The 16,182-nt window shown below is 39.1% G+C and overlaps 2 protein-coding genes across 4 annotated transcripts in view; one reads left to right on the top strand and one right to left on the bottom strand.

Annotated features, from left to right (window-relative positions):
- Nucleotides 1–2,549: 2,549 nt before the first annotated feature.
- On the bottom strand, nucleotides 2,550–11,047 carry LOC124265526 (nudC domain-containing protein 2-like). Of its 3 annotated transcripts, none has more exons than XM_046700312.1 (5): nucleotides 10,750–11,047; nucleotides 7,901–7,949; nucleotides 6,798–6,949; nucleotides 3,517–3,827; nucleotides 2,550–3,420 (listed from the first exon to the last, which is right to left on the bottom strand). In XM_046700312.1, exons 1-4 carry the CDS (start codon nucleotides 10,933–10,935, stop codon nucleotides 3,750–3,752), a joined length of 465 nt encoding a protein of 154 aa, XP_046556268.1. In that variant the 5' UTR covers nucleotides 10,936–11,047; the 3' UTR covers nucleotides 2,550–3,420; nucleotides 3,517–3,749. The 3 variants fall into 3 exon arrangements, with proteins under 3 accessions (XP_046556268.1, XP_046556269.1, XP_046556270.1); XM_046700313.1 differs by having other exon boundaries at nucleotides 3,673–3,827; XM_046700314.1 differs by having other exon boundaries at nucleotides 2,550–3,386; nucleotides 3,691–3,827.
- Nucleotides 11,048–11,257: 210 nt separating this feature from the next.
- Nucleotides 11,258–16,182, top strand: part of LOC124265527 (leucine--tRNA ligase, cytoplasmic-like) — a 48,918-nt gene continuing 43,993 nt past the window's right edge. Inside the window, exons 1-5 of the mRNA XM_046700315.1 lie at nucleotides 11,258–11,414; nucleotides 12,456–12,624; nucleotides 13,704–13,791; nucleotides 14,808–14,888; nucleotides 15,133–15,267. Coding sequence (XP_046556271.1) covers nucleotides 12,500–12,624; nucleotides 13,704–13,791; nucleotides 14,808–14,888; nucleotides 15,133–15,267 — 429 coding nt within the window. The 5' untranslated portion in view covers nucleotides 11,258–11,414; nucleotides 12,456–12,499. The remainder of the gene's footprint in view (nucleotides 11,415–12,455; nucleotides 12,625–13,703; nucleotides 13,792–14,807; nucleotides 14,889–15,132; nucleotides 15,268–16,182) is intronic.

Raw genomic sequence — 16,182 nt, 5'->3', positions numbered from 1 at the left:
GATTCCGATATGGCAATGTACTGATCATAACGTCTACTTGTGTACGAGCAAGACAGGAATTGCACGTTTGTCGTCAACAGGAACGCTCAACTTTCTGGAGTGTCAGGTCAAACTACTCTTGACGTAAACCAACAATTATTAATGCAAACAACGTGAGATGATATTTGTTTGTTTGTTTCTTGTTTTACGCCGCACTCAGCAATATTGCAGCTATATGGCGGCGGTCTGTAAATAATCGAGTCTGGACCAGACAATCCAGTGATCAACAGCATGAGCATCGATCTACGCAATTGGTATACGATGACATGTGTCAACCAAGTCAGTGAGTCTGACCACCCGAACCCTTAGTCGCCTCTTACGACAAGCATGGGCTGCTGAAGATCAATCCTAACTGCGTGTCCATATAGGACTGCTGACTGAGAGTTTGGTTTTATCAATCCCAGCAACTGGGCAGGGGGACACCAGAAATGGGCTCGATTGTACCCATGTGGGGATAGGAAAGAAACTATACTACCCCATCGTACCAATATAGAAAAGAAATATACTTGTACCAATGAAATATCTGGAAATGACATGATTTGATAAACATATTTTGTGCAAATCATCAAATGGATTAACCAGAAGTAGCACACTTTTGAAACCTTTCCCAATATATTTTTACATAAACATGCGAGTGTATGATTTAAGCGTTTCTGAAACATACAATAGGAACTGTGCGCTTAAGACACCTGTCTGGTTCGTTTATAGTCTTGCCTAATGCATGACAGACCCTATTTACCACATCATGCACAATATGAGTGGATGAAAGTTAGTTCTACTGGGAAGTCTTATACTCATCCACACAATACATACACAAAGACCTTAGTTAAGCTCCCCCTGACACACCTCACGATTGAATGAGCCCCGATCTTAACCCTTTTCGAGCATATCTAGGACATGATTGGTCGTTGTGTGCAATAAAGGGATCCTGTACAGTACCTGGTCCCACTGAAAGCTGCTGTACATGAGGTATGGTGTAGACTGCCTCTTCAGAGGATCAGGAGGCTGACAGGGGGTATGAGGAGGAGTGTGCTGGCTGTCATAGTCACATTGGAGTCACACTCGGTACTGACCTTGAATCGTGTAAGACCCAAATGACATTTTGAATGTTCAAATTCACCAATAAATTCAACATTAAACATTCCAGAGCCATACTTGTGCAGACATGGTTTTGTATGAAAATCAGTGTATTTTTAGAATGAGCAATTATCATCATAAAATCACCATGGATTCCAATCATTTCATTGTTTTTCTATCAGTCAAAGGATCACATGGGTCAGAAACTCATGTTTTTCCATCATGGTCGAGAAGTTTTATGTAAGTGTTGAAAACCTATCATTGCAAAAATACAGGGGGCACTTAATTAAGTTCTTTGTGTATAGTTGAGTGCTGGTGCCCCATAGTTCACCTATACCAGGGAGCGGAGAGGTAGCCTAGAGGTTAAGGCCTTGGCTTGTCACGCCGAAGACCCAGGTTCGATTCCCAAAATGGGTACAATGTCTGAAGCCTATTTCTGGTGCCCAGCACCATGATGTTGCTGGAATATTGCTAAAAGCGGCGTAAAACCAAACTCAGTCACCTATACCAGGAGATACCCAACTCACCTCATCATACATAAATAGTGGTAGTGCTGATGTATGTAGGGTTTGTAATCATCTCACAGGTATCACTGAGGCAACTCATTGTTTTCTTCTACTTTTGTTCTTGACAATCTGTAAAAGTTGCTGTTCTTACCAAGAGTCCTTCTTTCTAGGTCTGCCACTTCGATGAGTGTTTTCAGGTTTTATATTGTTTTTAGAATTTTTGAAAAAACTTAGTTAATAATCAATATTTCTGTATTTGGGGGGCCATTATGAAGCAGACGACATATGAACAAAATGGGCTAATATAACAAATTTCTGGCACATGAAAATTAAGTTCTATCCCCAGAGGTGGAAATAACTTTAAAATTGCTAGTGTACTCCGGTACAGTAGCACATGTAAAATCACTTTCCCTGATAATTGTTCCACTATACCGGCCGATTTTCTTGTTGATTTTTTAAATAAGCAACATAATTAACATTGGAAAGTCAACTGGACACCGGTACAGCGTGATATACAAATTTGCTTGCCCGACAGAAAAAAACACTGGACTGGGATGTCGGGCAATGGGTTATTTCCACCCCTGTATCCCAAAAAGTTTACCCATACAAACAAGTACATTGTGTACCCTTCATAGGGACTTTGAAAGGGTGAAGCATGAAGAGTCACTCCAACAGCAGCCTTGAGGACTTACTGACTGACTGACAGTGGTTTTACTCCGCTTTTAGCAATATTCCAGCAATATCATGGCAGGGGACACCAGAAAAGAGTTTCACAAATTGTACCCATGTGGGGAATCGAACCCGGGCCTTGGGCGTGACAAGCGAACGCTTTAACCACAAGGCTACCCCACTGCCCGCAGCCTTGAGGAAATACTTTTGGCACTTGCATACATATCCACAAATAAAATAAAACATTAACAAAACTGGTTATGATCTTAGTTTTATGACAAAGTAAAAATTAGTATGTATATTCCTATAACAAGTACAGGGGATTTTAAAGGGTTGACTATCTTGATATGATTCACACAGTCATAATGGATAATTTGATATAAAAATACTGACATGAAAACACAAATTTGTTGAAAGGGTTCTCTTCATTCTTAAGGCTTCACTAAATATACATGTAGTCTGGCCTGAATGAAGTAAACCTGTTCAAATAACACACTGATAGCAATAGCACTCCCTGAGGCACAGTCTCCCAACACAGCAAGAGGATGAAATGACAGTTTGGTTTTACTGTTACTGGTGAGAAATCTATATATTATGTTCTTGATGAAAACCTGTCTTTATGATGAAAACTGGTTCACTATGCAGACATTTTCAGTCACACTTGTCTTTTTGATGAAACCCTTGTGTCATGATGGAGACAGATACAGTCACAACTGTCTTCATGATGAAACCCTTGTGTCACGAAGGAGATAGATACAGTCACATCTGTCTCTTTGATGAAACCCTTGTGTCACGATGGAGACAGATACAGTCACACCTGTCTCTTTGATGAAACCCTTATGTCATGATGCACACCACTACCGTCACACCTGTCTTTATGATGAAACCCTTGTGTCATGATGCAGACAGCTACAGTCACACCTGTCTTTATGATGAAACCCTTGTGTCGTGATGCAGACAGCTACAGTCACACCTGTCTCTTTGATGACACCCTTATGTCATGATGCACACCGCTACCGTCACACCTGTCTTTATGATGAAACCCTTGTGTCATGATGCAGACAGCTACAGTCACACCTGTCTTTATGATGAAACCCTTGTGTCGTGATGCAGACAGCTACAGTCACACCTGTCTTTATGATGAAACCCATGATGCAGACAGCTACAGTCACACCTGTCTTTTGATGAAACCCTTGTGTCATGATGCAGACAGCTACAGTCACACCTGTCTTTATGATGAAACCCTTGTGACATGATGCAGACAGCTACGGTCACACCTGTCTTTATGATGAAACCATTGTGTCATGATGCAGACAGCTACAGTCACACCTGTCTTTATGATGAAACCATTGTGTCATGATGCAGACAGCTACAGTCACACCTGTCTTTATGATGAAACCCTTGTGTCATGATGCAGACAGCTACGGTCACACCTGTCTTTATGATGAAACCATTGTGTCACGATGCAGACAGCTGAGGTCCTCCACCTGAATAGTTGCCTGTTACGTCGGCCCCACTGAAGTCAAATCCTGGATTCTGAAACATATAAAATAAGATTTCTGTATGAAACATATTCCATGAAGATTGCATCTGAGTGGAAGATAGTGAAACTTTTACACATAACACTTTCACTTTCCAATGTAATCCACTCATGACCTTATGGATTCGTTGAGAATATCAAATGGGCTGTCTCTCCCCAACTTGGCAAAGTAGGCTTTTTAAAACTATATTTCTTGGTTAACACGTTGACTGCCACCACGAGCATACTCGTAGTATCAATGTCTGGCCGAATTTGCCACTAAGAGTTATCTCGTAGCTGCACCAGTGGTATTTTAAAACAAGTTTCACATGTTGGCAAAACCGGCACAAGAAGCAGCACGCCAGGAGACATTTGTTTCTTGTGCCTATTTTGCCAACACGTGAAACTTGTTTGAAAATACCACTGATGTAGCTATGAGAAAACTCGTAGGGGCAAATTCGGCCAGAATTGAAACTATGTGTATGCTCGTGGTGGCAGTCACCGTGTTAACAGTTTTCTTTCAATAGACTCACAGACCATATACCAATATGGTCTCTGATAGACTTAAGGTTTATGTTGAAGAGAGTATTGAGTGTATCCAAGTGCTTGGTGAATACAAAAAGTCTACCCAGCAATGTGTGTTGTTTAGTTGTCATGTTATTTAAAAACAAACATTTAACTAAATGCAATTTGTTCTAAATGTTGTTGAATATATTTACACTTGTAGTATAACCAAGACATGTTCAGTGATATACCGGTACTACAAACAAAAAGTATGGGAACACCCTAAAATTTGATAGTCATTTATAAACTTAAACCAGGTGAGGTCATTTATACCCTCAGGTATATGCAACTTTTTGTGTGCTTAATGGGCACTATAAAAGACATGTTAGAACTTGCAGTGAAGCAACTACTTCAATATTTGGTAAGTTTGAGTGAAATGAAACATTGTCAAAAACAGCGAAATACCAGGGTCTGAAACACACGCTCACCATGTTTGATTCAAACGTCCAAACACAACAGCCTAGTGCATGTGGAAGACAGACCTCCCATGTCGTTTAAAGTGCCCACTAAGCACACAAAAGTTGCATTCACCTTAGTGTATAAATGACCACACCACGTTTAAATATATATATGACTGCCAAATTTTAGGGTGTTCCCATACTTTTTGTTTGTAATATATAAAATATGTTGGGGTCAGACCCATCTTAATCCATATGTACTTTGAGGCTGAAAAGAAGAGGGGTGGTGTGGGGGTGGTGGGGTTGCCCAGTGGTTAAAGCATTCGCTCGTCATGCTGAGGGCACAGGTGCTAATCCCCACATGGGTACAATGTGTGTCCCCTGCCGTGATATTGCTGGAACATTGCTAAAAGTGGTGTAAAACCCTAACTCACTCACTCACTCATGATAAAAAGTCACCATGCAGTGACATTTTCTACATCCAGCATCCACTTGCACAATGCTATCTTAGCACTATGATCAAACTTCAATGCTTTGACATTGGCTTATGATCATCTTAAGCAGAGATGGCTTTGGGCAAGAGGGCCCTGGTGAGCACAGTCAGTGAGTAACTAGGGCTGTAACGATGCATCGAACTACAGTGCACTCTGTCAAACTCGGACTCTGTCTTTCTCGGATTGCTGTATAAACAGGACTGAACTCACGGTCCCGACGTAATCCTTCTTTGTTGTCATAATAAAAAAGTTCTGTATCTCGGACTCTCATTATTTCGGATTTCGGACCAAAGTGTCGGCCCGATAAGGTAGTTACATGTAAAAACATTGCTATATAATTCGGACTGAGCAGGAAGTCCGCTTGGACACAGTGTGATATCAATCAGTTGTAAGAAGCGATTTTATTGGATAAAGATTGGTTTCTAATGACGCTTTTTCGCCACAGTCTGCTATCAGGGTCGTGATTGGTCAAAATCAGACACATGACCTAAGGCAGCCAATCATATTACGGCAATGGATACCGTCCTCGTAAACGAAAACTTTTAGATTTAGACAAAAGTTCTGGGTAAAATAATGCTATTCTGAACATATTTAGTAAGGAATTGCTACCTATCACGTAAATGATGGAACGTATTCGACTTATCGTGCTAGGCTATGACCTGTGACAAAAATGCTTCATGTATATATTTTCGCATTGAACATCGTGTCCGGCGTGAAGATTGAGGCGGCGAGAGCCGAGATGTCACTTGTCAGTGACTTGACTTACATTACATGATCGCACAAACAGATGGAAATAGTAATTTTATATGTACGTTTGACAACTTTTATGAATGTTGTTTGATTTCATTCATTAGTTTGTTCAATTTATTTCATGAATTTTGCTCTTTGACAATGTTATTGTGGACCCGCTGCCGGAGCAGGTGTCCGAGAATCGTTGTTTTCAATAACATTGCGAAAAATAGTTTATAATTTTAATTCTGCTGATAATAGGGAGATAACTCCATTAAAATCTGTGTACTTCGGACTACTGTATAATTCGGACTTTTTAGTCGGTCCCAAGCTGGTCCGAATTAGACAGAGTGCACTGTATCGAGTCTTCGACAGCAATTAATCGATGGTAGAAACGAAAAATATCGATGATGCATTGATAGTATGTGAGACTATCGATAGTTTAGTAATTGACTTCCATTTATAAATGCGCAGCGCAAAATACAGGATGATTGGGTGCAGACTTGCAGCTTCATTGAGTTTATGTTTTAACTGTTTACTTGATCTGGGTTTCAAGTTTCTTGTCAGTTATTGAAAGAGAATGAAACTACTTCAACTTGTTTTTATTTCACATAAACTATACATTCATTTGGGAAATGACTTCAAATGAGAAAATTCAGGGAGAAAATAACTGTTGCAACAGTATTGCATTAGTTGGTTGGTCGCAATAGACTATCGCTATCGCAATAGTATGTTGGAATAGACTATCGCTATCGCAATAGTTGCTTCCCCCTCAATAGTCACCCCTAACGGTCACTCTCACCTCCATCTGAAAGCGCTGCAGGGTGAGCTTCTTCTCCATCTCACTCAGTGTCATTGGGTCCACTTCATCCTGGCCTCGGATGAGGGACTTCCAACAGTGTGCTGCAGTCGCGTGGCATTTCAGCAGGCAAATCCTCATCAACTTCCTGTCCTCTGCAATCATTAACATCATTGTGTATGATGCACAAAACACATTTTTGTTCATTATACAGTACTAATATGCTAATTCGGGCTGAAGGTTATACAAATGTGGGCAAAGTATTACTCTTATTTGTTTTTTTCAGTAGAAAAAAGATTGGGTAGGTTGAACTTGAAAATATAATCATTTATCTGAATTACTTATATATTTATATGTTAGGTTTCTTGAGGAATGACTTCATCTACAGTACAAAACATACTAGTCTAAAAATACAATAGTGAATCGACATATCTGTATATTATAATACATCAATAATATAATATGTTGTAACCATCCTAGCCATGTTTAGTGTTAGTGAGCTACTTTGAAACTGACTTCACTATGTATTCGCTTATATAGTGCATACTGTGTAAATCCTATACCATTGGCGGATCCAGAGGGGGGGTTCAGGGGGTTCGAACCCCCCTTGGAAAATGACTTAAGATCACATTGAAGATTTCTTTTTTTGCTATGAGCCAATGGGGAGGGGGTTTCAGGGTTTCAAAATTCCTGGATCCACCCATGTATACATAGGATACACTGGATAGGGCAGAATGGAGACAGAGCGGTTTAAACACAAAAAGTATTGGCTGGATAGTCAGTTTCAATTGCAATTTAATTATTTAGGCCAGGCTAATTTTATTTGTTGTTTTACGGATTTATGTACTCAGAAAACCTAAAGGCAGGAGGGGAAAAAAATAAAAATAAAAATAAATACTACAAGTATTTTACTTTTGGCAATTTATGAAGTGTATATGGGGAAAAACACAATCTAAAAAAAACTGTTCTTGTAAATTTAAATTTTTGACCAATAAAACTCGAGAAAATTAACTCTTATTTTTTTTTCTTATTTAGGAAAAATACAACCGGCGGATCCGTAAAACAAGAAATAAAATTGGTCTGGCCTTATTTATGAATATTCTTACCCAAAGTCCACAGAGAATCATCAGCTTTTACAGTCTCAAACAAGCAACCCTACAACACATCAAAATGTATCATTTCAATTTGTAGCACTTACCGGTAAGTGAATATCATGGTGTGTCTGTTTAATGCTATAGCTACACAAAAGATACTCAGGTCTTAAATGATGACTAGTTTGGTTGGTTGTTTTATGCACACTCAGGCATATTCTAGCTATTTGGTGGTGGCCTGTAAAACATCAAGTATGGAACAGACAATGCAGTGATCAACAGCATGAGCATCTATCTATGCAATTAGGATACGATGACATGTCTCAACCAAGTCAGCGAGCCTGACCACCCAATCATGTTAGTCGCCTTTTACGACAAGCATGGGTTGCTGAAGACCAATTCTAACCCAGATCTTCTCAGGTATACTATTTTGGTGAAAGCCATATACAAAGTTACAGACAAGAAACTGAATATGTGTGAATCTTTGACTTGAAACCATGATCTCTGACCGATACTTGAAGTATGACCAGAATACAATCTTCTGTGATGATTGAAACGTGGAACTGATACAGCAGTGACAGAAATATTGTTGTGTTTCAGTTCCGAATTACTGCAGTTTAGACAACTGTGGCTGAAAGGGTCATTGCCGGCACAGGTAGTACAGATATGTATCCCAGGTACGTTTCTGTATACAGACACGTACCCTACACCAGTGTTTAAAATTCCGGAACGGTCTATTTTCATCTAGGACAGTCAAATTTCAAAAGTAGCCTGTCCGGTGGTCTGGTAGATGTTTTTACCCCTAACAGTAAATATTTCATAATATCAGACAGGTTTTCTTGTCGTCAGTTTGAGGTGTTTAAGGTATTATGATAATTATGTTAAACTATTTACGATTGGACAGTTCATTTTACAATAACCAATCACAACACATGTACTTTCAGTTTACCTAAACTCGGTGCATTGCCTGCTATGTTGTTCATTGCGATGTCTACAAACAGTAAAGTATTCAGATACCTGAGTTTTACAAAAATTTCATTGTTGAAAACTGGACAGGCAAGTATGTATCCGGACTGGTAATTTTGTAAAGTTACCAGTCCGGCTGGTTAGCTTGGGATTTTGGGAGTGTTAAACACTGCCTAAACAAAGTCAAAATGCAGTACAAAACATACCGGTACCCAACATGGGGAACGAGTTCATATTCCAAAATCAAAAACAGAAAGTGTATGTAGTTGTTCCCGTTCAGCTGATGGAAAGTGGTATTGTGCATCATGAAATATTTGTATACAGAAACATACATGGGGTACATATCTGTAGTACCTGTTCTGACGACCCATTAGCACAACTGCGTCACCTGTTCCCATGAAGGTCAATTGTTCTATATGACTTAGAACAGAATGCATAAAAAAGGAAAGAGTTCCTTCCGTTCCCCCAACCCTAAACCTAACTCTAAACCTAACCCTAACTTAAATTTTGGACTTTTAGTCATTTTGTGAGCTCTCTAGTATACTGGGACTCTCTATTATCGTGGACTCTCTATTATCGCGGCACGCGAAAACATCGGGAAAGCCGAAACACCACGCCCCGCATCGGCTGTTTACATATGCAAATTACGTAAAATATATTCATCGTTCTTGAAAAAGTCATCTATTTCATTTGAATGTTATGTGTAATCGGAGAAATATTAAAGCATTCGTCTTTTCAGTAAGTTCTAGAACATTTTGAAACTGGCATGACCCCTACTGCCATTACATCTAGCATGAATCAAAACTTACTTCATCAAAAGCAATCCTGCGATAACTATAAGGTCATTAGCGTATTTTCCGTGCTAAAAATATAACAGGAAGTGACTTATTTATGCAACTTCACTCTGCACACAGCAGCAACTTGTTTGGTACGTTTTAAGCCGGAAAAACAATATTTTGTAACGTTATTGTTACCTTGTATCCAAATGAATAGAAGTTTCAGATGTTTGGGTTAAAAACATGATGATATTACTAATGTGAATAAAATTCCTAAATATTTTCAAATGATCAAACTATTTAGATTGGTTACTTGTCTTAGTAAACGTTTCACAGTGTCATCTGCTTGTACCGCGCGCCATAGTAAGAAAATAGCAATACCGCGATAATAGAGAGTTGTTTAAATTTCCAGGTCAAACGAGACAATCGGAATAGCCGCAATGGTATTAAACGAGTTGCGACTGTCACATTATTTGTGACAGAAATGAAGAATAAACATCAGTCAAGTGAAAATATATATAAAATGCTAAATGTCAGTAGCCGTTCATAATCCCGATGGCGACCACATTAACTACCTCGATAATAGAGGGTTCCATGATAATTGTTGTGTTAAGTTTTGTTAATAATTTTAGTATATTTATAAATATTATCTGGGATGGGGGAACGGGAGGAACTCTTACCATAAAAACATATAAACAAAGCCTAGCCATATCATGTATTAGTAATTTCTCACTTGTATTGGTGCCACACTATATTGACAGAAGGCTAGAAAGTGTACACCAAATTTTCTCTTCTCTACTCAGTTTTTAGATTTGCAGACAAGTAGCGAACGAATGAGTACATGAACCATGATTGCTAATCACTATCCCCTATTACATTTGTTATATTGTCCAGAGAGTATGGGGGGCGGTGGGGTAGGCTAGTGGTTAAAGCGTTGGCTCGTCACGCCGAAGACCGGGTTCGATTCCCCACATGGGCACAATGTGTTAAGCCCTTTTCTGGTGTCCCCCGCCGTGATATTGCTGGAATATTGCTAAAAGCGGAGTAAAACTAAACTCAGTCAGTCAGCCAGAGAGTATGGAGGTTACATGTTTGAAGCGTAGTAAAATCAGTGATACTAACATCAATGATCGTCTTTTCTTTCACTACAACACGAATACAGTTTGGCTTAATTTCACACTTGATCTCTTTTGACTTTGTGTCTTTGGGAACGTCAACTTCTATAAACACTTCTTCGATTGTCTGCCACCACTCGCCCCATGGCGTTTTACATGCAACGACACCGCTCTTGTCGTCGAAGTCCGACATCTTGAATCTTCTGCATTTGAAGGAAAACAAATATGTCGTAAATGACACCGCGACGTCAGAACAATATTCATGTTTGTGACTATGGTTTCTGATAAACGAAATATAATAAATGGTGTTTTATGTCGTATAGATATAAAATAAGGGACTGTCTTGACTAGCATCCATAAGAGATTGCACGTGTACGGAAAGCGCATATGTACCTAAGCTCCAAACAGTGACAACGTCGTTATGAACACCACATGCAATGAAAAGCATGCGATGAAGTGGAGCTATACATAGTCGCCTTCACTTACGGCAGCGGTTGGACATGGACGAAGCGTGATTTTTCCATATGTTTCATCATCACTGTTGACGAGTCTCATGCAAGGTATTGAAATAATTTTCTACCACTGACAACGGCTCAACTCAACTGCTTAATGTTAGTTTACAGCTTGAAGCTGAACGAGGCGGTGATCGCAGTACTTGGATCGTCTTAACACGTACGTCGCCTGTAACATCTCCTATGTTTTCTTGATCAAACGGCCGTGTATGTAACTAAACTTTTGTAAGTAAATTTAAGGTGATGGAAACTGCAAAGTGTAAAGTGCAGTACTCCCAATAGAGTAAGGAAAGAGTTCCTTCCATTCCCCAAACTCTAAACCTAACTTTAAACCTAGCCGTAACTTAAATTTTGGACTTTTAATCATTTTGTGAGTTCTCTAGTAAATGTTGTGTTAAGTTTTGTTTATAATTCTAGAATATTTATACATATTATTTTGGATGGGGGAACGGGAGGAACTCTTACCAAAAATAGAAAACACATTAATTACTCTTTGACAAAAATGTGCAACATTTAAGCAAATTTGATTATATTTAACTGCAAATTTCACCAATGTTCATATTTTTCAGACACTTAAATTCAGTATTTTCTGAAAGCTCATTCATCATAGATTCAAAATATATATGCAGCTCTCAATTCACACGAGTGCACACCTGTTTGTTGTTGCATTGAAACGTGTACGTTCTTCGAAACTGTATGAACCATCTTGCATAAAAGTGACTGGCGATAAATGAGTACCCTAAATGAGTCCATATTTCTTACCACCAAAACCAAGCTGGTTCATGTTGTTCAGGTTCATCTGATAACCAGCTCATGCAAGAAAATGCTCTGAATGTAAGAGAGTGAGTCATGCCGCTTTTAGCAATATTCCAGCAACATCACGACAGGGGACCCCAGAAATGGGCTTCACACATTGTACCATGTGGGGAATCGAACCTGGTTCTTCAGCATGACGAGCAAATACTTAAGAGTGTGACGAGCGAATAAAGAGTACTAGCAGCTAGGAATATAGGAGAACTGTTTGCATGTCTCTTTGTATCTTCATTTTTGTAAATAGCATACTCGAATACATCTCATACAACACACACATTCGATAAAGGGATAGTGTTAAGACCCTGTCAGTGACAACATATATCTTGATGTGAGATTTGTCATTACAGGCCCCACTGTACCTAACTGCCTTATTGTTTGCTTGATGCAGTTTACCAAGTATAGTCAAAGTACTGAACCTAACTTCACCTCAACATGGAGAGGAAAAGTACTGCCAAATTGTCAGAACTACAGCAGATAGAGAAAGAAGTGCAAGCAAGATGGGAAAAGTTGAAAATCTTTGAAGAAGATGCTCCTCCAAGTGGCTCAGCAGAGGCAAAGTGAGTTTAAATGTTGGGTTTATAATTCTATTTTAACAATCTGTAGTGCTTTTGTTCGTGGATATAAGGGTCACAGTTAGTCTTTGGCATCCCATGCTTGTCATAATAGGATACATGTAAGAAATGTTTAAGGGGTTTGGTTTGTCAGATTCGCAGACTTGGTTGATGCCTGTCAAGGTGTCCTCCCATTTGCGAGAACTCCCAGTTGTGAGACACATTAATTAATGGTTCAGTGCACACAGGTGGTGCTTCCCAATCCCTACGATGAAAGTGGGAACAGCCCTGTTGCTGAAGAGTACCCGCAGGAGCCATAGTTCATTAATGAGACACAGAAGACATTGTTCATTGAAGAGCATTTATTGTTTTCAATAAAGAAGAAGATAAATACTGAAATACTGAAAAAGATTATCATTATTTTACACAGAAGAATTGTTCATTAAATACTTCATTATCAGTTTTTATTCACACATTTTGATGATTTGCGTTATTGCTAGATATTTCAAGCACGTAAATCTGAGTAGATAAATTAATTTCTCTTTCAAATGATCACGAAGTTACCTACACAAAGTGTTTATTTTTTAAAGCCATTTACCTGAGTAGGTTAATTACTTTATCTTTATCTTTTAAGCTACCTCCACAAGATTCAGTTAAATAGCTAATCCCTAATTAGCTGGGGTTAATCCATTCTATCAGATAGGGGAGTAAGGTGTATTTTCTTTGCTACTTACCTTCTCCACTGTCTCACAACTGGGAGTCTCGCGTGTCTCACAACTGGGAGTTCTCGCAAATGGGAGTAGACCCCTGTCAACGTATCCCATTAGCATAGATTGATGGTGATATTTCTCATGATGTCATTCGTTGGAATGTCTGGCATTTCAAGAGACCACGAATAATGAAATGAATTCATGAAGGATTAGGGTTTAATTCACTGAATATGCGAGTAAATCAAAACAGACCTGATATTGAGTGAGGCCTTCGCACAACAAACATACCAAATATTGATGAAACAAACCGTACAATCTGATAATGTTTTGTTTATTTTAGACACTAACATAGCATGTATAATAAATCTGTTTCAGACAAGAGAAGTACATGGTGACATTCCCCTTCCCGTACATGAATGGCCGTCTTCACCTTGGCCACACGTTCTCGCTGTCCAAATGCGAGGTGGGATATATATCTGGTCATACTTTAAACCCTTCTGTATATTAGCATGTAGAGCTTACAATAGCTTTTTGAATTAGTGCTTGTTTAGAATCGTACTAATTTTAAGTGGGGCCTAAAGTACTGAGTAAATCTGACATGCACAGTGAAGAAACCTTTGCAGCTGCGGCCGCCATCTTTGTTGACACTGGCAAACGCAGTTGTAATGGCCTATCTGATTGGCTACTGTAAGAAGGCTCAGCCAGCAAAGGGAGATGAGACAATTGCCTGACTGAACCATGGATGCAGTACAAGGGTACAAGTCCTATGGAAATCTGTGCATGGTGACACCATCGCCCGACCCCTAAGAGCAATTGACGACAACACATCGATTCGGCATGTCTTCGTTGATGTCGAGAAATCATCAAAATGGCGAGCTTGCTACACGCTTTATATACAACTAACTGAAAATCCTTCCTTACATGGTGTCACTGCAGTGCTCTGGCGACAGAGTTATGTAACCTGTCTGTGGTTTTGTTGGCGGACGAAAGTGAAGCAGGCGACTTTTTGGAAACTTTTAATCGCTCGGTATTAATTAACCACAAGTTTTTTTAAGAATGAATTTGGTGTTCCGCATAAGACTAACCACAAATCTTTCATATGTAATGATTAAAAGAGTACCAAAAAACAAAGTATATTTGTTCTTTAAGTTATTGTACACTTTTAAATCTTGCAAGAGTATGGCCTGATAAAAATGTTCATCATATTAGCTGCTTAATGATGAAACCCGTGTCATGCCAACAATATCTTATTCTCATCTATTTTTGTAATCTTTTGCTTAGTTTTTACATTCAAATTTCGGTCTAGTAACTTTCAGGCATAGCTAGACTGACTGGCTAACAAAATTTGGAAACTATTTCGCACTCTGTTCATTCCAACTATGATATGTCACAAAATACTCTCTATATATAGTTTTGGAAAGTTACAGCTTCAGTATTATTTTAATGCATGTAATTTGTGACACCACTTTCATGTTTCAGTTTGCTGTGGGATACCAGAGGATGCTTGGGAAGAAATGTCTGTTTCCATTTGGTTTCCACTGTACTGGCATGCCAATCAAGGTGGGTAGCGAAAAACCTTGAACATTGAATCTGTTGCCACTAAAGTGTTTACAGGTATATTAGTAATAGAATCTTTAAGGGGCCAGCATTATATAACATGCTTGTTGTAAGAGTTACTTCAAGACAAACTAACATTCTAAATTTGGACTTGTGTTGGCAGAGGTCTGGTTTAGTCAGGTTCTGTTTTAGGGAGATATCACTGTACATGATTTGTGATGTGATAGCAGGTGCCTTTGTTTACCAGGCATGTGCAGATAAGCTGAAGCGGGAGATGGAAGACTATGGATTTCCCCCCAAGTTTCCCCCCGAGACCACGGAAGAGGAGGTGCCCCCTGCAGAAAAGGAGGTGGTGATCAAGGACAAGGCTGTAGGCAAGAAGGTGAGGTAACTCTTGTAATACAGGGGCAGTGGGGTAGCCTAGTGGTTAAAGAGTTGGCTCGTCACACTGTCGACCCGGGTTCGAATCCCCACATGGGCACAATGTGTGGAGCCCATTTCTGGTGTCCCCAGCCGTGAAGTTGCTCGAATATTCGTAAAAGCGGCGTAAAACCAAACTCAGTCAGTCTTGTAATACAGTATAAAAATTTCTGCATGCTGATTGACTTGGGTCGGACATGTTGAAAATAGTTTTGTTTATCTGAGTGTAAGACTAATATATTTGGCATGAAGTAGTTTGTGTTGATTAGTGAAAGTAAATGCTAATAAAATCTAAATTCAGTTTACCATTTTGTAAGTACAGACTCTTGTGTTAAAGTTACATAACCTATAGTTAAGTATCTGACATTTGACAAAGGGCCAAATTATGACTAGGTTATGAACCCCAAGTTATGACAATACATGACAACTGTAAGTTTGACGGTAGCATGTGTGTTTGTACTTCTGAGAAGGCTCTGATCTCTTGATGAGATGATAGCAGTTGTAAGAGATTTCAAACACATGGTACTTGTTCTTGACCTGCCTGTGCTTGGCTTTAAGGGATAAAACAATTATAGGGTCTCAAATCTTCACATAGGAAGGTATAAGAGAAAAGGATATGGTTATTGTAAGATCAAGACATAGCCTTGGAGCAGGTTATGAAACTCCCAAAAAAACTTCAGTGAGACCACAAGGCTGGTTAGATGTAAAACAGGCCTTTCCACAAAAATACTAATTTAGTTAGTATAATTGAATTAAAACTTGTAAAATATTGAAAAACACTAAAACTAACTTCATACACGTCTAAATTTTAACCCGGCCGTTGGGCAGGTGAATGTGAGAATCTTGCAGTCCGTGTTGAAAATTACCTGTCCCGTGC

The sequence above is a fragment of the Haliotis rubra genome, unplaced genomic scaffold (assembly GCF_003918875.1).
Source record: "Haliotis rubra isolate DU_JTF1 unplaced genomic scaffold, ASM391887v1 Scf981, whole genome shotgun sequence".
Classification (NCBI taxonomy): Eukaryota; Metazoa; Mollusca; class Gastropoda; order Lepetellida; family Haliotidae; genus Haliotis; species Haliotis rubra.
This window is presented reverse-complemented; position numbering and strand designations above follow the sequence as displayed.